General features: G+C 38.8%; 1 protein-coding gene across 2 annotated transcripts in view; it reads left to right on the top strand.

Annotated features, from left to right (window-relative positions):
* LOC132816031 (glucocorticoid-induced transcript 1 protein-like) overlaps positions 1-21163 on the top strand; it is a 229094-nt gene that overhangs the window by 130140 nt on the left and 77791 nt on the right. For both annotated transcript variants that reach the window (XM_060825444.1, XM_060825443.1), the window contains exon 4: positions 14934-15050. In XM_060825444.1, the coding sequence (XP_060681427.1) occupies positions 14934-15050 (117 nt within the window). The remainder of the gene's footprint in view (positions 1-14933; positions 15051-21163) is intronic.

Genomic DNA, 21163 nt, shown 5'->3' with positions numbered 1-21163 from the left:
AAGGTACCTGGCTCAGACTTCTAAGATATGGCATCAGTAAGCACATACAAATGATACATTGATGGAATGGAATGTTTTAATATTGATGAAATCTGGTGCATTGTTATATGGTGCATTTGCAATTTGAATTAGTTTGAAAAGCAATGATGATTCTGCATGTCTTTTCTTCCTTGCACTCTTCATTGACTCCATCAGTACAGAATCTCCATGTGCCTCCACCCAACTCTTTCATTTAAATCATCATTTCCCACATTATCCCTGAGCCTCAGTCCTAAAGCTTAGCCATGCAAACCATGATGCTACACAATTCAAAGCCAGCATGGTTGTGACTGTCAATGACCACAGTAGGCCTCGGTCCAACCGTGAGCCAGTCCTCTAACTAACATGGATGAGCCTGACTGATATCTGATCTCTGTGTAGCTCTCTGACTGACTAATCCCAATTCAACGTAGTGTTTGCATTGGTTCTGCAGGATTGATAGTGGCCCACCCCCTATCTCCTGTAGTGCTCCAGATCCCCTGAACCTGATCAGCCCATGCGGCTTGCTGACTGTGTTCAAGTCACTGGACTGAGATTATCCTTGACTGATTGTGGTGAAAACCCTTGACTTGACTGAGGACTTTGAAACATGGCAATTTGGCTGAAGCATGCAGTTCATTGCATAAGCTGCTGGCACACACTGTAGTTGTGACATTGACAGCACCCCAACGGCGACATTTCCAAACCCTTGACTGATCATTGCTGACAATTATGACAAGCCTCCTAGCTTTGTTTGTGCTAAAAGGCCTGCCAAGATAAATGCACTTTGAGCCTTTAAGTTTAGAATGAGTTGGAAAAGGGCAAAATGGAAAGACAGAGATGTAGTGAGCATCAACTAGATACAAAGTTGGTGAGCACAAAAAACAATCAACGAGTCCCAAGTTGCACCCTGGTCTAGTCCATGACATGGGTAATTGCCATGGAAAATGATTGTGACCAAAACATTGAATATTTTCAAGAAAGAGGTAGATATAGTTCTTAGTGCTAAATGGGTCAAAGGATATAAGGAGAAAGTGGGAATAGGGTACTGAATTGCATGACCAGCCATGATCAATTAAATTGTAGAGCAGGCTCAAAGGACCAAATGGCCTACACCTATTCCTATCTACTATGTCTCTACATTTGTCTCTGTTTACAAAATGGTTTGGCAGCAGCATTACAAGCAAAGGTGCTTGTGTGCTACAAAGTACAGCAGTATTGAAGTGCATAGTTGGATCTTGGAGTGAGTCAGAGACATACCATGAGGATGTAGTGATGCTGATGCATGTGTAATGCCAACCTTTGTGACTGGGGCTGCAGGCAGCTGCTGCTGAGATATTTGGTGACCGTTGTCCAAGTGTGATAAAATTTGTCTTTAGGAGGATTTACTCCGTCCTGCTTCTCTTGAAGAGGAATGTTTTAAGTTTGGTAGTGAGGTGTCTGCTCTATGGAAAGCAGAGTAAATAGCTTTGGGATTTTAAAAAAATTAGACAAAAGAAGCAAGTGTGGTTGGAGTGAGGCTCACATGGACACAGGGTTTTAGTTTTGCTTTCAGTTGTTGAAGTTGGGGTTTTTGAAGTTGAAGCTGTTAGATACAGCTCTCTCTCTGCTGCTGCAAAAGGTTTGAACTTCCTCTCTCTGCTGCAGGAATCATCCTATCAGGTTTCCCTTTCTCCTGGACTGGAAATAACACATGAGCAAATCTGTTTTGCTGAATTTGCCTTTGACAGGGGTGTCTTTATGGGATGGTGCTAAATTGGAACAGATGATGAATACTAGCTAAATAATATTTTTTTGAAGTATTTCAATAGAGTTATAGTTGTGCTAATTCTTTTTATTTTGTTTGTGTTTTAACTGTGGTGCAAGAATAAAGTGTGTTTTGCTTAAAACCTAGTAGTTTGACCAATTAAATTGCATCTGGAACACAGCACTTTACACTTTCCTTTAATAAGACAAAAGTTGGGGTCTAGCCAATCTCCCTGATATACCTTGAGGGAGGTTCAGTCTGGTTCATAACACAAGACAGAGACCCAGATGAGCAAGCTGCAACCTGGAGCTGCCAGATACCTGCCCAGACTTTCATCTTGGGAATTTTTTTTTAAGATTAGACTTACAGTGTGGAAACAGGCCCTTCGGCCCAACAAGTCCACACCGACCCGCCGAAGCGCAACCCACCCATACCCCTACATTTACCCCTTCCCTAACACTACGGGCAATTTAGCTTGGCCAATTCACCTGACCCGCACATCTTTGTGACTGTGGGAGGAAACCGGAACACCCGGAGGAAACCCACGCAGACACGGGGAGAACGTGCAAACTCCACACAGTCAGTCGCCTGAGTCGGGAATTGAATCATCAAATGGTTTTTTGGTCATCAAATGCTTTACGATACCTGGTGGATATGAAAAATTCTTTGTAGGCGCAAGTTCTGAATTAAGCTTGCTACAACAGTCAGACTGGTTCGCCTTGTGGAATGAATGAATTTTTACTGAAAAGAATGAATTATTTCTGAGGGTGTGGTCACTAAATGCTAAATCAAATTGTCTTTGATCATGTAATTATTTAAAGCAGTGCTTCCCACATGTTTTCTAACTGTGGGTCCTTCTAAATGCTTCAAAGGTAATCTAGCGCATGGTCAGTTCACTCATTTGGCTGGATGGCTGGTTTGTGTTGCAGAGTGACACCAACAGCATGGGTCCAATTCCCTCACTGTCTAAAGTTACTAGGAAAGTCTTACCTTCTCAATTTTGCCCCTCAGCTCTGCTTAAACCACCACCAGTTATCTATGTCTGTCTAATGAGAGAGCAGCCCTATGGTCCAGTGGGTCTATGGTGATGGTACATTTATTTCTATAGTGAAGCCCAAGGTAAGTGCCAGGTTAGCCAATCAAAGTAGCTAAGAACTCTGCCAGTTTCCAAACTTTCAGGGAAATAAAAATCATTTCTTGGCTGGAGTTTTCTCTCGATTGTTGCCATTGCGGCCTCAGATCTTGCAAACGATTGGCCTGTGACTCCAGTGAGGTGTGCAGCACTTTGTATGAAATCCTTATTTAAATTTGTTTGAAATTTGAAAAGCATTCTATAAATACAATTACTTTACTTCAATTCTGTAATAAAAATAAGTACAGTGACTAATCCTTTGCAGATTTTTGGGATTAATTTTGTCTGATGCTTTATTTTGAGTAAGAGCAATTATTGCTATTTTCTTAGATGTATAAGAGTCATTAACTTCTGTTATCGATTAGTTGAAATACCAACTTTTCAGGCATTCTCATTATTTTTATCAATATGAGAAAACTTTTCTCATTATCCTTTTGAACTGTTACAAGATGAATATGTATATAATATATATAAATTCAGTCATGGGATGAGGGCATTGCTGGCTAGTCCAGCACTTATTGCTCATCCATAAGCCCTAGTTAAGAGTCAGCCACATTTCTGTGGGTCTGGAGTCAGATATAGGCTAGACCAGGTAAGAATGCCTGTTTCCTTCCTTAACAGACATTAGTGAATCAGATGGGTTTTTTCTAACAATGGACAACGATCGACTTGGTCATCATTAGACTCATAATTCCATAGTTTTAATAATTGATTTCAAATTCCATCATCTTCTGTGGCTGGATTAGAACCTGTATCCCCAGAACAATATCTACGTCTCTGGATTAACTCTGGACAATACCAGTAGGCCATCATCTCACCATGGTGACCCAGTGACACCCATAACATCGTCACACTATATAAGCAAGCTTTCTTAGCAGGAAAGAAAATTGTGGCAACTCAAGTACCTGGACCAGTAAACACTACTGTGAGAGAAATAAGAAGCTGCTAACTAATGTATCTAGCTTAAATGGGAGGGAAGACTGATTAAGAAGAAATGCGTTATTAATCAATTCTACCTGAAAAAAAATTAAAGGCCAATATAGCAATGGAGAGGGTCCAAAATTGAAGCTAAAGTAACTGCTGACTCATAACATTTTACATATCAAGAGAGTGATTTTAGGTATTTTGTCTTCACATAATTGCATAAAGTGAAAATACCTTCTCTCATGGCAAGAGTAATAACAGATTACCCATATTATATATAATGAGACAATTACCTGAATTGGTTTGCTTCATCAGGAGTCAAAACAAAGGCCAGTGAATCTTGCATCTTCTCATCCAACTGACTTATTGTGCAGTAAAGGTTGCAGACACTTCTGTGCAGGAGTGGTGCTCCAGATGTTTAAAGTTGACTCCTTATGCACAATCATCAGCACAAAATGGAAGGCTGCCAAAGGAGAAGAATGTCCATTTTGAACAGCAGTAATTAATAGTGAAACTGCAAGCCCAGTTGCTCAGTGTCAACTCAGTTTAATAATGAAAGAGGAAGTTTTAACTGATATTCAAAATGGAATTAAAATAAGATTTGTAGGGTGATTTTAATTTGCAATTTTCTCTTCTTAAAGCCAAATTTGAGTAACCTAGTAATGAAAGAGGAGTTCGCTACAAAGTGGCTTGCCATGTTTCAGTTGCTTTATTTTTAATAATATTTTGACTTCTAACAGCAAGAGTTCTTCATGTAAAGTTGAAGTTTGTGTTTTCGTGTTCAGACAAGTTTTCGAGGCACATAGCAGAATATCCTGCTCCTTGAGTGGCATGGGCAATAGCAAGAAAGTTGAGAAAACATAGAAAAATTTGATTCTTAAAATTGAGGAAAGGAATTCTGGTTCTCCCCCTTAGGGTTTTAGCTGTGAGTTCTGAGGATTCTTAATGAGCAATTACCTTATTTTCATGTATTTGCACCTTCTTATTACATTCAATTTCAGCCTTTTTTTTAGAAAGAGCTTTGGTACTGAAAGGTTTTCTGGATGTCAAATCAGAGCCTGGCAACGTCTCTTACAAAGCCTATGGGACATCACACCCATAAAGCATCAGGGAAATGCCAACAGGGAGAGATGGAACAAGAAGAGATACTGAGAGGATTGACCCCTCAGCCATCTGGAACTGTAACAAGCTGGGGAATCTTCCCTGACAAAATGGATGATGCCAATTCATGACATGAAGGGCAGATTATCTGGCTTGTCTGGACCTTCATCCAATTCTTCCTTCACAACAATGTCCTTACATGTTCCAGGGCCACCATTCCCTTCAACTCTTTATCCACACAAATGGGTGATGCCAAACCTCCAGCCCCACAGTATCGTTGTTGTTGATTTCGTATCAACTCTCAAATTAGTTTAGTCCTTCAGGAGTTCACATGGAGCACATGGATGCATATGAATGTCAGGTTGCTTGGCACATAGAGGCAGCCACATGTATCTCTGTAATCAACACAGGATGCATCTTATAGCTGTTACCTTATTTGCTGACATACTTTTTATTTGGAGATTGACAACATCAGTGTCCAGCATAGCTTTTTTGCACAGAGGGAGAGGCATGCAACATTTCATGGTTTGAAGCAATGAACAGTCAAGAGGTTGGGCATATTGCTGTGCTGTAGTCAATTTCACACCTACAGAATGTGTAAATGGCTTATGCAGCAAACAAGCTGCATGTGCTTTAACCATATAGCCATTTGTGTTAGTCACACAGTATCTAATTGATTCAAGCAAACCACTGTCACAGGCAGTCAAGAAATGATCTGATTCCAGCCCAAGAAGTGGCCTGTTGTTTCCTGCAGTGTGTGAGTATGAACTACAGAGAGCAGGAAGGCTTACTTTGGATGAATGAGGTCAATGAGAGTTGTTGAGTAGACATGATGCTTGGATAGTCTTGGTGGGATGAGTGTACAGTGACAAGAGTTAGAGTGTATCGTGGCCCTGTGAATTTGCAGTAACAGGGAAGAGGTGATGGCACTTACTCTTGCACAACACAAAAGATTATTAACTTTCTCCCTGTGTTGCTGTGCACTGTGTTTCACCCAGCACCTGGGCTCTATTTCTGTTCAGGCTGGCGGAGTCTAATAGGTATGATTTCCTTTGCCAGTCAGAAGGTAAAAGCACTGCTGTCCTCTCTGCCAACTCAACCGTGTTGGCAAACAGAGGAACAAATTTGCCTGTCTGCACCATTTCCTTTGGGATAACTTATCAGGATCACATTGTGAAGGGTAGTTCCTGGCTGGCAGTGTTTGAAGTAGCTGGGTTTTAAAATGTGACATCAGCAATGTACATTACAGAGTGTTGGCAGCAGTAAACACTTCTCCAGAAGCATGATTCAGTGAGGTGGGTACTGGAGAACCTGATTACATGTTTAATGAGCTGATAAACAAAAGATTACCATGAGAAGAGTTGATGTGGGCCATGGCAGGCTGCCTGATAGGAATCTCACCCAAAAGTAACACTTCACCAAAAAATGAGAAAATTCAGTCCACAGTTTCAAATTCTGAATTGAGGTTTGGTGGTGCAGCTTTTTTTTTGTTTTCTTCAGCAGTCACTGTTCCCTGGCCATGCTGTGCTGCAGGTTATTGGCACATGCTGACTACTAATGCTGAGAAATAATCTGTCGGTTTTATTGAATTGCCAATTTTGCCATTGTGGTAAAATGGCTTTTCTCGCAGGACTTGTTTTTAGCTGGGTTCGAATGCTGGAAGCAGGTTGCAATTGCATTGCAACTGTGGCATTGATGGTAAACCAATAGATTGGATTGACAATGCAAGCTGCAATGCAGAGTGCATCTTAGATCACCGTTGTTTTGTATTACCTGCTATAATATTGGACTAAAACATTAATATGATAGATTTTTAATTGTATATTTCTTACTATCTATGTAAGGCAAGTTGAAATACATTTTAAAAAATATAGTTTGTTGGACTTGGTTATATTTAAATTTCACTTCAGATATATGGTAAAATCAACATTCTACAGATTAATGGTTTATCAGATGATCTGGCAAGATTGATAAAGATGAATTAAGACTGAATTGAATTTGATTTTCTCATCTAGCTATTTAGCAAGAATGAGTATACACTTCATTAATGTTCTCAGTTACTTTATTAAGCGGATGAACTTATACACGAGTCTGTCACTAGGAAGGATAAAGGACTTTGATTTAGATATCTTGGGATGTTTGTTTAAAACAGGCATGGCAATGCATTCAAGATATCTTTTTTTTATATTTAACTGGCACCTGAAAAGATTTAGTTAAATCTTTGCTTAAATCTAATAGTCCAAACATACAAACAAGGAATAGGAATATGCCATTCAACTCCTTAAACTGTTTCCACCATTTAATAAGATCATAGATGATCTGGTTGTATTTTCAAATCCCCATTCCTTCCTACCCCTGAAAATAAAAAAAAATCTATCTACCTCTGCCTTAATCAAAGTCAAGGTATTGCTTGCACACCTTTTTAGGAAGAATTCCAAAGACTCATGATCCTTGCAGCAAGAAATAAATTATCTCCTCTCTGTTTTACCTGGGTGTCCCCTGTTCTTTTTTCAACAGTGACACCTAATTTTAGATTCTCGTTAGAGTATTCTCTTCTAGATCTTCTCTTCATACAATCCAGGACCCCTCAGGACTTTTATGTATTTCAATCAAATGGCTTCTTATTCTTCTAAACTCCTGTGGATACAAGCCAAGCCTCTCTAACCTTTCCTCTGAGAGACAGCCTTCCCATTCCTAGTTGTTAGTCTGGTAAACCCTCTCTGAACTATTTCCAGTGCATTTATATCCTTCCTGATATAAGGTGCCCATTGCTGTGCAAAACTTAGCATAAGCTTCCTATTTCTGTATTCAATTCCTCTCATGATGAATAATAACATTCAGTTTCCTAATTGCTCTATCTGCATACTAACGTTGTGTGATTTATGAACTGGAAAGTCCAAATCCCCATACACAATAAAGCTCTGCCTTACATTTTAGATAATTTGCTTTCTTATTCTTCTTTCCAAAATGGACAATTTTACATTTCTCCATATTATACATTATTTGCTAGCTCTTGCCCATCCATTTAACTTTGTTTCCTACTTTTCTTTGTAGTATCGAACAATTTAGCAACCGTACTTTCTGTTCTTTATCCAAGTCAATTTTATAAACTGTTGAGATACCTGCATCCATCCTCAGATTCATCATTCCTATATTTTGTTAACCTGGAACAGACTTTATGCCTACTCTCTGCTTTCTGTTAGCTAACTAACAATCTATCCATGCTAATATGCTACCTGGTACAGTATGAGCTTCTATTTTCTGCGCTAATCTTCACTCACTTCATTAAATGCCTTCTGGAACTATTATGATTATGAAGTGTCAGTTCAGATTTTCAAATGTTGTATAAGTTGTTTTCCAACTACACTGCGAAAAGGAATCGTCATTAGTCATATACTTTGTTTGGAATGTGTTTGTCAATATACTTTAAGGGCTACAATTTCTGATGGTTACTAGATGGTGACAATTTATTCTGGTGTTATGTTTATTTTTCTAACTTTTGTCTATGGATGCTATTAACAGATTTAATGGTGCTGTTTAACTTCTTGAAATCTTGCATCTTAGATGGAGGTCTTTTGACTTAGCACATTTGTGCTAGGTCTTTGAAAGAGCTATTCAACTAATCCCATTGCTTTGGAGAATGATCATTTTGTATTCTAGACACTCATGACTGATGTAAAAGTAAAAGAATGCTGGAAATCTAAAACACAAACTGAAAATGCTAGAGAAACTCTGATCTGTACAGACAGAAGCTGAATTAACATTTTGAGACTAATATGACTTCTTCGACATAGATGCTGCCAGACCTGCTGAGTTTCTGCTACATTGTCTGTTTTTGATCCATACCTGATGACTTGTTGCACAACACTGCCCCACCAAACAACTTACAACCATATTAATGTATGTATAATGTTCCTTACTTCCTGTAACCCATTTTGAAATGGATTAGAGGAATCTGAGCAGAGAGCATACAGAGTGGTCAGGAATTCAAGGGAAGGGAAGGGGGCTTAGCAGTTTGGCAGGCAAATGCAATCTCAAATTTAAGGTGGTTGAAGGAGCCTATTTTGGAATGGGAAAGAACATTATCAAGCAGATACCTGGAGAATTATGTATAATTTTGTCCCCTTACTTGAGGAATGTAGTTGTATTGGAGGCAGTTCAGAGGAGGCGCACTAGATTAATTGCAGAGATGAAGGGATAGTCTTATGAAGAGAATTTGAGCAGTTTAGGCCTATATTCTCTGGAAATCAAAAAAATAAGAGATCTAATTGACATATATAAAATACTAAAGGGGATTGCCATAGTCGACGTAGAGACAATGTTTCATCTTGTGGGGCAGTCTGGAATGAGAGTTATAGTTTTAAGTTCAGGGGTAACAGATTTAGATAAAGAGAAGTAATTACTTTTCTCAGAAGGCCATGAATCCATGGAATTCACTACCCCAGAGTGTGTGAATGCTGGGACATTGACTAAACTTAGGATTTTTAATTAGTAATGGGTTTAAGGGTTATGGACAGCTGGCAGGAAAGTGGATCTGAAGCCAAGATGGAGTCAGCCATCATTGTGTGAAATTGTAGAGCAGGCTCGAGGGGTTGCCTACACCTGTACAGAGTTTTATGATATGGTTGGAAAAATATTTCTAATGACTGGGCTAATTGAATAGCCACTGATGGAAGGGTAGCAAGGGGAAAACTGGTCTTCAAAAATCAGTTTGCGTACACAAAGGCATACAGGTGCAGCCAGTTCTTCTATAACATGATAGTTGTGTTCTTATGCAACTCCGTGTTACAGAAAAATCGTGCTTTAGAAATGGTGTTCAAAGCCATTACAGCCAACACATGTTTTAAAAGTTCACGTTACAGTGAATTTGCTTTGACAAAATGTACAGTATAACAGAATGAACGGTACATGAGTAAAGGAGATGGCTGATGCAGATTGCTGCAAGCTTTAAAGCAAGTTGAAAACCTATTGCTGGAGCATCCAGTGTGCAGAAAAAAAATCGATAACTTAAAACATGATCTTAATGAACGTTGTCATAGGTGAGTTTGCATGAAGATAAAAAAAACTGCATTAGTTTACAAAATGAGATGGAACCTCAATTTAAAAGTGACTGGGAAGAGTTATCACAACAAAATAAGGGACTTAACTTTTCTTGAGTGATTGTCTAGAACACTAAAATGATTTTTGTTATGGTACTTTAGTCCTCTGCTGTATTTCAAATCTAGCACCATAAAAACAGCTACTCCACTTTCTACTGTATCACTGTATCTTTAACAGAAGAACATAGAAGTGTCGTCTCCATTTCTACAAAACACAATTTTCAAATGAAATGTAATTGATCGGGATGTTCTTAGTCATTTCTTGCCTTTCAACCCAAAATATTTCAGGAACCCTATGTCTCAAAGATCCAAAAATTCTGGACAAAATTAACTTCTGTCATCTTATTGTCCTTTTTCTTTTCATCTGTTTTCTGTGTTACCTTTTGTATTGTGTTTTCTTCAAACCTTCCCAAACTGTGGATTAGCTGGTTTCAATCAGAAAATAGCCATGCATATACTCTCAGACAATTGTGGCCTTGATGCAGTCACTCTCACCTCACCCCTGGCTATCATCACTTTTGTCTATGTTCTAACCAACGCTATAATGAGCTCTGGAACTGAGTGGCCCTGGTGAAATACAAACTGAACATCAATGAGCACGTTATTGCCAAGCAAGTGCTGACTAATAACACTATTGTTGATATTTCATAATACTTTACTGACGATCAAGAGTCGTGTAGGGGCCGAGGGGAGGAGGCACTGACAGGACAGTAAATGGCCAGATTGGACATATCTGGGCAGATACCAGTGTTTCAGCTGCCCATGTTTGACCTGACACCATGAGACTTCATAGTTTCTGGAGTCATGTTGAATACTCCCAAGGCAACTCCCTCCCAAATGTATATCACTGTTCTCCACATGTGCTAACTGTGAGACAAGACATACTCTGGGATGGTGATGAGGTTGTCTAGGAAATTGTGATGAATGATTCCGTGAGTATGACTATGTCAGGCTGTTGCTTAACTTGTCTACAAGACAAATCTTCCCATTTTGGCACAAGCCCCCAGATGTTAATGAAGAGACCTTTGCAGGACTGACAGGGCTGGGTTTGTTGTTGTCATTTCTGGTACCTTTGCCAATGCCAGATTATTCATCTGGTTTCATTTGTTTTTTTTTTGAGATTTTGTAGCAACTAGATACAACTGACTGTTTGCTAGACCACTCCTGATTTCTGTTTAGGGTCAACCACAATGTTCTGGTCTGGAGTCACATGTAGGCCAGACCAGATATGGATTGCAGTTTTTCATTCCCTAAAGGCCATTAGTGAACCAGATTTTTCTAATAATCGTCATTATATTCGTCATTAGACTTTGAATTCCAGATTTTATTGATTTCAAATTCCACCATCTGCCATGGTGGGATCACACCCAGGGTTCCCAAAATGTTATCTGGAAGTCTGTCTGTCTTGTTCAGAAACATTGCACCTTGGCCATCTCCTCACTATGTATACATGGTTGCGTGTGTCTGCTACATTGGTCTTATAGAATTTGAAGGTTTTCCTGATCCAGATTTGTGGTGTTGTCTCATATTGTGGGTAAAGAAGCATGTTATTGGGTATAAAGGTCACCTTGAATATTTGTACATGTTATCTGCATTTCCTGAAAGTGAATTCAGTAAAGCATTCTGTAAAATTTCAAAATGATTACATTCTTTACAAATATTAATATTGAGCAGACATGATGCTGTCAAAGTCCTTGGAGAGTTCCCCTGCAAGGTTTGTCTCTGAAGTATGTATTTCATAACCATTCAGGGTGGATCAATTAAATAGTAATTCCAAACATTCAAGTAATTTTGTTAGAGGGGTTGGGTGTGTAATTTTAACTCTGAAGGATTGGTGGGCTAGACTTGGGTGCGAATCTAAAACTTGTAAAGCATTCAAACCCAATCCAGTAAACAAGTCTGTCTATTTCCTGTTTTGTTGAAAATGGGATGAGGATGGAGAAACCATTCACTGTTAGGAAGCTTCAACATATATAAACACTTCTTCATTTTAACTCATCCTTGGAAACATAGCAGATGAAATGAGGTGAGAAAGGCCAATTCCATAAGTTTGTTTGTTCGACTAGGAGAAGCAGGAATGTTTCCAACACATCTAGCAAACTTAGCTGCTTTCAACTCCATGGTCACCAGCTGCTGCCCATAACTGTAATCTCACATGCCCACTGACACAACTTGTTCTCTTCTCAGCCTGTGGCCTAGTACATCTCAGATTTTTTTTTACAGTCAGTTCTGCTATAATGTGGTAATTCTGTTCTCATGCAATCTCGTGTTATAAGAAAATCACATAATAACAACTCCATTTAAACTAATGGGACCAGAATCGCTTTATAACCAGTACACGCTTTAAAAGTTCGCACTTCAGAAACAGTGTCTCCAATCCTTCAATTTTGTTATAGTGAATTCGCATTAACAAAATGCATGTTACAAGAGAATGACCTGTACATTAAAAGCTATATGTAAATAGTTGTTATTGTATGATATGTTTAACAACTGACTATTCTTAGCTGCAGAGTAATGCTATTAATAAACTTCGCTAGTTGAAATTGTTAAAATAATGTCTTAACTTAAAATTTCTCCCAGAACAGTGAAATTGATGCACAATCCAGTTATTTACCTATTGCTTATTTTGGACTCCAAATAACTGGTTATTAGTTACATTCAAAACTAAGAAACAGACATTTTCCTGTGCTCAATCTCAGTTGTCTTTCCCCGTTGAAGGTCACACAACCTCTTTCAGTATCTCCCTGGCCAGAATAGCTCGAGATATAGAGTTAGCCTTCTCTCAGTATTGTGATCCTCTGCTGTGGTCAGTAAACTGTAGATACGAATATGTTTCCTGCAAGTTAGAACATGCAAGGAACACTGCTGTTCTCCTTCTCTGAAGTAGACTGAAGTCACAATTTGCAGGACAGGAGCAGAATTCATGTAATTGTGGCCCTTCGTTTTTCCTGATGGTGTATAAGCATAAGTACAGCATAAGACACCTGCTGTAGACACTGTTGTCACATGAATTTGATCTGGCTAGCTTATTATTAATACAAGCAAAGAAAAACTTGAGGAATTGTACTGTCATAAGTCAACAGCTTAAATTTACTATGTCTTGACTAATGCTGCAGTAATCTAGATTCAGCAAGCTTAGGTTAACTCTCTGAATTTATCAAACTGTTCTGCCTCAATTCTTCCACCCCCAATAAATGTATTTTTAATTTCTTTGTGCTTCAGTGGTCGCTTCTAACATGGCATCTGCTCAAAAATAATGTATTAGATTTCAATTAAACTGGAACCACTCAGAGTGGCTCTTGGGAACTGAGCATTATGTTTTGAATCCTGCTGATTAAATTAGTTGTATTATGTTAAGCTATTGCTGTTTGTACTATGTCATCTATCCTATTTCTATTGTATACCCAGTGTGGGTCTGTTATTGCATTAATTACTGTTAAAGGCTGATTTAATACTTACAGATGTCACAATTTTATCTGGTGTATTGAAAATTAGTCTAAATTGTTATTTTTAAGAATTAGTTTCTCTGTAATCAGTCAAATGTTTATAGATGGACTAATGTGTATTTATTTTACTGTTAGTCAGAGCAAATGGAAAACTGTAGGCTTTGGATTTCTTTGTATCTTACGTTGGAAATTTCAGTTGATGAGGGTGGAAACCAAGCTGAAATAAAGTGCTTTTCTGAAATGGGAATAGATGGTTGGAAGTGCATTTTCTATCTAGAGAGTGACATTTCTGAGACCTAGTAATATATTGCATGCCTTTCTGATCTTGAACCAAGTAAAGATGTTTATTGATGTAAAGGATAGAAGGTTTGAAAAATTGTGCTTTAACTATATGCTATTGAGCACTGGGGGTAATAAAGTCTTACTGTTGAATCAAACTTAATTGCTTCAGTTTTCTTGCTGACTTTTCAGTTGAGATATCTATTGAGTTTGCATCAGGAGTCTGATGTCTGCATGTGTGCATTAATAGAGTCAACCTAACCTTGCATTTTTCATTATCTGAAAAGGAAATTCTAAAGGGTTATGAAGAAAGGCCAGAGAGCAGTAGCTAGGTGAATTACTCTTGCAAAGAGCTAGCATGTATGCTAACAATCAACAGTGGTTATCATTAGACTCTTAATTCCAGACTTTTTTTTTATTGCATTCAAATTCCACTAGCTGCCATTGTGGGATTCTAATCCAGAATCCTAGAACATTACCTGGGTCTCTGCATTAACAGTCCAACAATAAAAAGTACCCACAAAGCCATCACCTCCCTCTTTCTATTGTCCTTCTATTCATCTTTATTGAAACTATCAAAAAGTTAAATTATTTTGGCTTGACCATAATTCTACTTTTATGCCTTTTATATAAACAAATTACAATTGTGGAATATCCAGCTATTTCCATTTGGAAGAGTGGCCTGGGCATTTAGAAACATAGAGTATTATAGCGTAGTTCAGGCCCTTTGCACTGATCTGTGGAACCAATCTGAAGCCCATCTAACCTACACTATTCCATTTTCATCTATATGTTTATCCAATGACCATTTAAATGCCCTTAAAGTTGGCAAGTCTCCTACTGCTGCAGGCAGTGCATTCCCTGTCCCTACTACTCTGAGTAAAGAAACTACCTCTGATATCTGTCCTAATCTATCAACCCTCAAGTTAAAGCTATATCTCCTCATGCTAGCCATCACCATCCGAGGAAAAAGACTCTCATTTTCCACCCCATCTAATTCTCTGATTTATCTTACATGTCTCAATTAAGTCATCTCTCAACCTTTTTCTCTCTAAGTTGCATTGTTTTTATTGCAGAAGTGAATGGGATATGTCATGGGAATTATTGCCAGTTAAATTATTACCAACATTTAAGTTATTTTATCTGCTTATAAATTCTTACTTTGCTTTATTTGTATTCAATTATAGCAGATTGCCAAGTTAAGGCAGCAGCTCCAACGCAGTAAGCAAAGCAATCGGCACAACAAGGAGAAGGACCGCCAGTCTCCGCTTCATGGTAATCATACAGCTATCAATCAGTCTCAGGTACGCTGTCCTGCAAGTTGTAATAGTGTAGAATCTTCTGAATCAGTGGCATTCCTCTAGCAGGTATGATCATTAGGTGGTATCAATGTATTACTAGGTGTTTTCCATCACAGTGAAATTTTCATACCAACATAAAAGTAAGATAGAAGCAATTAGACCTGGTCAGTAAATAGGTTGGTGGTGATGACTTTGGTATATTCTGCGTGTGAGCTTTCATCAATTCTGATGAATTATTCCATCTGAAATTTCTAACCGGTTGTTTTTTTTCAGATGCTGTACAATTTGCAGCATTTTCTATTTTGGATTTGTAGCATTTGCACGTTTTCTTTTGTAATCTCTGTACTTGTATTCCTGAATGTCAAGTTGTCACAGCTGATTGGTTCTATTTTTTAACATTGATATGAGAATATATTATTCACTTTTTTTTTAAAGACAAAGGTAACTTCAGAGGCAAGCAGTTTTGGCTTTCCAAGCCAACTTGTTGAGTTTTACAGCATTGTCTCAAGTCTAACTATCCATATTTTATTTTCACGTTAAGTAGCTCAGCTCCCTTGGCTTCCTTTACAGTTGAAAATGAGGTACTTATTTTCAAGGTTGCAACAAGAAAAACATGTAATTTGCCCAGATAAAACCACAGCAGCCTGAGAGCTCTCTGTGCCTCATGTCTTCTAAGGAGTCTCGTGACCTGTGGAGAGAGAGAGAGGAAATGGTGGTTATCCTCAGAAGAAATGCAGTATAAATATATATTTCACTGATCTACATTTGGACCATTTTTGCAAAACAGTATAAAAAAGTTATAGAAATTTGTTGAATGATAAAGCACATGGGTTTTGAAATTTATCTTCCAAGAATAGCAACCTGCATCTTGAATTGCATATTAATAATTTAATTTCTAGAGTAGGAGATCAGATTTTTGATGAAATGTGCAAGTAGAGTATAATTCATGTGCTGATCAATTTGTGCTTTAATGAGCATTTCGTGCATGTAAACAACTTAAGCCTGCTGCCCTGGTTATGAAAGAGCTGGAGAAAGATCAAAATTTCAGATATAATCACTACTCAATTAAATGGGAGTTACTAGGCTGGTGGTTTCACATTACAGAATATCCAAGTGCACAATTTGGTAACCATTTTATTGCATCACAAAAACAAAGTCTTACCTTCTGAGCATCAAAAAATTGATATCAACCACAATTATTTTTTCTATAAGTTTGTATTGTGTAAATTCAGAAGAGATGTACATCATTATTAACTGTTTTGAAAGTTGGAAGGAAACCAAGTGCTCTTCCTAAAGGCATTGTGGGTCGACCCACAATGGACTGTGAAATGACTTCACAGAAGCTGGTATCCTATCATCAAAACCATCTTTCTTGGTGGAGCGAGTGCATGCCATTATGGAGTTGTGTTCCTTGGATTAATGTTGGTTTTCACAGCATGGTACTAGACTGTAGATATTCAGTGTCTCCACTTAGATTTATTACCAGGTGCTGAGTTTAGGACTTCTCCAAGAATGATAAACAGCTGGCCATCCTGCTCAACTGTCTGTGTTACATGGAGTGATCTATATAGGAAAATGAGGAAACAAAATTTAAAGAGAGTATTACCTTAAGCTAAGTTTTTTAAAATTTCAAAAATATATGTTTTCATAAAAAACCTGTTTGTATATATACCTTGTCACGAATGCAGTTTGGTTTGGTAGAATAGCACATCAAGTAAACAAACAAACATTTGAGTTTGACTCTATCCCAACCAACCAAAGGCATCTTTTACATATTCAAGATATATTTATATGCATTGAGGCACCAGGAAGGTCCAATAACTGAGTGGACCCTCCATTAACTTTAGCAGGAATACCGCAGACAGTGGTCTTTCCCCACTGCACCTTGGTGACAGTTTTCCCATGCTTTAGTGCATCCTTCAGCACATAGTCTAGACTTTGGAATGTTCCAGCCTGCAAACACTCGATTGAGACCAACTTGTTCTGCGAGACCAACAAGTTTTGGGCGGACCCAAGAGCAACTTTCACCAAATTGATGGTCCTCCAGGTGCAGTCAATGTTTGTCTTAGTGTATATCCCATGGAACAGACCATAGAGCATAGAGTTCTGTGTCATGGAGCTGCTCAGGATGAACCTTGATTAAAAACTACAGCTTCTTTCTCCAGTATTACTTTGCAAAGGCACTTCCCAGCAAGAGGTGTGTGACAGTTTCAGGTAATCTGTCCTGGCAGTGAAGGGGATAAAGGATTGGTTGGTTCAGTTGTCAAAGAACATGGCCTTGCTCTTGCCTTGATTTACCGTGACTCCCAAGGCCACTGACAGCAGATCTGAGCAGACAATGGTGATGTCATCCATGTACAGGGAGTCTTTGATCTGGAATAGTCACTCCTCTCAGGCTTGCATCCTTCCTGATGGATTCAACAAAAGGCTCTATGCAATACAAAAGCAAGGCAGGTTGGAGAAGGCAGTCCTGCCTGACTCTGGATCTGATCGGGAAACTTTCTGATTCCCATCCATTGATTGAGAGTGCACTAATGATGTTGGTGTAGAGCAGATGAATCCAATTGCAGATTTCCTCCCCTGAGCCCATTTTGGAGAGTATGTCCTACATGTAGGTATGGGATGTCCTGTCAAAAGTCGTCTTCTGTTCCAGGCTGATGAGGCAGGTATCCACCCCTCCATTCTGCATGTAGGCAATCATATCTCTGTGGAACGCGAGGCTCTCGTAGGTTGTTCTGCCTGGTACAGCATAGGTTTGCCCAGGGTGAATCACTGATCCCAGAGCAGACCTGATCCAGATGACGACGACCTTAGACAGGATTTTGGTCACCAATGAGACTGGTTGCCAATTCCAAATTATCTCCCTGTCCCCCTTCTGCTTGTAGATGAGGATTCACACATGCTACCTGACAGAATCATACTGTCATACACGGCCAGCAGGTCCTGGCCAGTCAAGTCCCACAGAGCTGAATACAACTTGCTGGTAAGCTGTTTCCTCTGGCAGTTTTATTCTTTTCTAAGGACTTGAGGCGCTTCAGCTCATCTAGAGATAACAGATGGTCCATTCTGTCCCGTGTGCTGTTATGTAAGACCTCCATGATAGAGGACAGGAATGATTGGGGGACCACGCTGTCTGTGGGCTTTATGTCACAGACTGGCATAAGAGGATTTGCTGATCCTCAGTATGTCAGGCCGAGGTGATGTTACAGAGCAATCTTCTTCCTCCAAATTGCTGAGCACAAACCTCTCCATGTGTACATTCTGGAAGAAGAACATGAGCACTCATCCATGGAGCGATCTCTAGACTGCAAGATTATTTTGGAGGCCTCAGAGGCAAAGAGTGTGGCTTGCTGGCTCTTCACCTCCTGGAGATCCTCCTTGATATCGACCTCATCATCAGCCAGTTAAACAATGGAGCTGCATGATTAAATTATGGCTAATTCCAAAGGTTAGAAGAGGGCAGGTTAGTGTTGCTCCAATTCTTCATAATGCTGCTTTCCAGTAGCAATGATATTCAAAACAATCAAACTATGAACGAAGTGGCACTCCTAGTTCAATGTACTCGAACTTCTAAAGATAGTCCAATACCATGTGGTATAGTCAATACTTGACATAGCTTTTAACATTAGTCATTACTCATTATTAATATGTACAACTTCTGTTGACATTGCATCAATTTATATCTGTTGTCTTGAAATAGAAATGTATGCAATTAACCTCTAGCAATCTGTATTTTTGTCAATAGGAGAATGCAGCATTAAATTGAACACCATTAATTTAGAGGTATTAATGGGCAACTGCAACTGAATTCCAGGCCCTCATCTCAGGAAGACATATCGGACTAGATGAAAATCCGTTTCTCCTTTTCTGTGCCTAATTCACTCTCTGAAATAAGCTGCTGCTGACTAGAATACATACCTGTATATGTGTTTTAGAATTGTTTAGGTTTGTAATAAAGTGCATAATAGGTCTAGTCTTTATGCTCTTTGAGAAATAACCAGTGAATTTGTTTTAGACTACAGTATTATAGAGTCTCACATAGTTCTTTTATTCAAATGATATTGTTAGATTTTTAGAGATTTAGATGTATCAATTGGGACATTTGGGATTATAGTTAGTCACTGGAAGGATATTCTAAGCAGACACACACATTCTTCATTGGTCCTACATTATCTTGGTAAGGTCTATGGAGTTGGTAAGTTGAAAGGTACAAGGTATTATGAAAGGGATGATCCTATACGGTGATTGACATGTCAAAGGATGACCAAGGAGGCAGTAAGAATTATGTTGTGAAGATGACCATCATTGTTAAAGAAACAAAACAAGAATTGGGTAGACCAATCCAAGATTAACCGTGAACTATTCATACCAAGTAGAGATCAGGATGTCTCTGATTGTGCTCAGGAGGTAGTAGCTACCAAGGGATAATAAATAGGTTATAATTCTTAGTGGTTCAGATACAAGAAGATAGGCCAAAAATGATTTTCAGTCAACAGAACAGGAGACCCATGCTCAGTTATTCAGTGAAGCCAACTGGCATCCCAGAGAGGATTGACTGAAAAGTTGCTGGTCTTATGAAGTGTTATTTCTTATGTACTTGTTACGTAAATGTAATATATTCTGTAAAGCTTTGTATTTGGATGGATCTATTTCAAGGCAACAGATATATATCTATATATATAATGAAATCCATACTTCAAGATCAGTAAACTTTTAGGGTGGTTCTCACAAACTCGAGCCTGAATTAAAGTTGACTTAGATCTTACAATTAAAGTTCAAATAAATCTTTGAATCTTAGTGTGACCATAGCAAATCATGCAGGCCAGTTCCAGATATTCTGGCAGCTATCCTAATGCCTTTATTCTGTTACCCAGTTACACTTGCACTACCATGGTAAACATGTGGAAGCCACTGAGCAACAGGAGCTATCCATAGAAAATGTGGCAAATGATTTCCTGGTGTGCAACCTATGCACATGGACACAACATATATATCTATATATATAATGAAATCCATACTTCCAGTATGACAGCACAACCTTTGCTGCTTGAACTGCTCATGAGGAGTTTGGCAGGACTTAGCAGATCAGATATCAAGGTTGTTGGGTTTCTTGCATGTTTCACATTGCTTTAGTTCCCTTTGCATAATTCTCCACAACGCTGTCATGACTATCACATTGATTTCAAAAATGCATGTTCCCTACCAAAGTAATAAAATGAATAATTCTGAAATATATACAAATTTCAGAAAATTACCCACATTTATTCCCTTTGTACTTGTTTTCTTAGTGCCTTTGCTTGTCCTATGCAATTCTATTCCAGTGTCTGTAACATAACTGATGAAATGTTGCTGATTTTCAATGGGGCTGCCTGCAGATGGCCTTGGTGATTGATACTCTAGTAGTAGTAGAAAGTCTAACTGATCATTGGACTATTGTTACATGGGCAACAGTTGTCTGGTTCAGCAAGGATACAGAACTGGAGTAATGAAAGAGTAAATGCAGCTTTGCTAAGAGAGAGAGAGAGAGAAAAAATAAGAGGGGAGGGAAAAGCATGTTGGATTCCATGATACACATGCCACATTGTGGGGTGTCACCTCCGGAATCCGAATATTCGTTTGGAAGAAAGACTGCTGTTCTGCAATGAGACTGTGCAAGCCCCTTGGCAAGCACCTGTTATCAAGGCAATAGATTGCAGTCTAGTTTCTACTGCAGCACCCAGATGTTTGAGGAAGACTGCTTGTGCTGCAATGGAAACACACTGCATCGCTATTGGATGGATAAATGTGTGAACATAATTGGCCATCATGTCCACGGTTGAAAGAATGGGCTTCAAGTTCTGTCCAAAGCCCTGTGTCAAACTACTGTCGGATGCCTGCATATCCTTTACTGAATGTTGCTAACTTCCCAATTTACCAAGCCCTTCTTCATTGTACATATCTATCAGCATTCCTCTGTAGGCTAGTCCTCTAAAGTCCTCATCACAGCCAATTGAAGAAGGACTGATGAGCAACCTTATTCTTGAGCATACTGGTGCCTGCTCTATCATTGCCCCAGCCTTGATGCATGTCACTCATGGCTGGTGTCTGTCACATACAAATCCTATCTACTCTCTAAA

This window comes from Hemiscyllium ocellatum, chromosome 5 (assembly GCF_020745735.1).
Source record: "Hemiscyllium ocellatum isolate sHemOce1 chromosome 5, sHemOce1.pat.X.cur, whole genome shotgun sequence".
Taxonomy (NCBI): Eukaryota; Metazoa; Chordata; class Chondrichthyes; order Orectolobiformes; family Hemiscylliidae; genus Hemiscyllium; species Hemiscyllium ocellatum.
The sequence above is the reverse complement of the archived record's forward strand: the minus strand, read 5'-3'. Positions and strand labels throughout refer to the sequence as shown.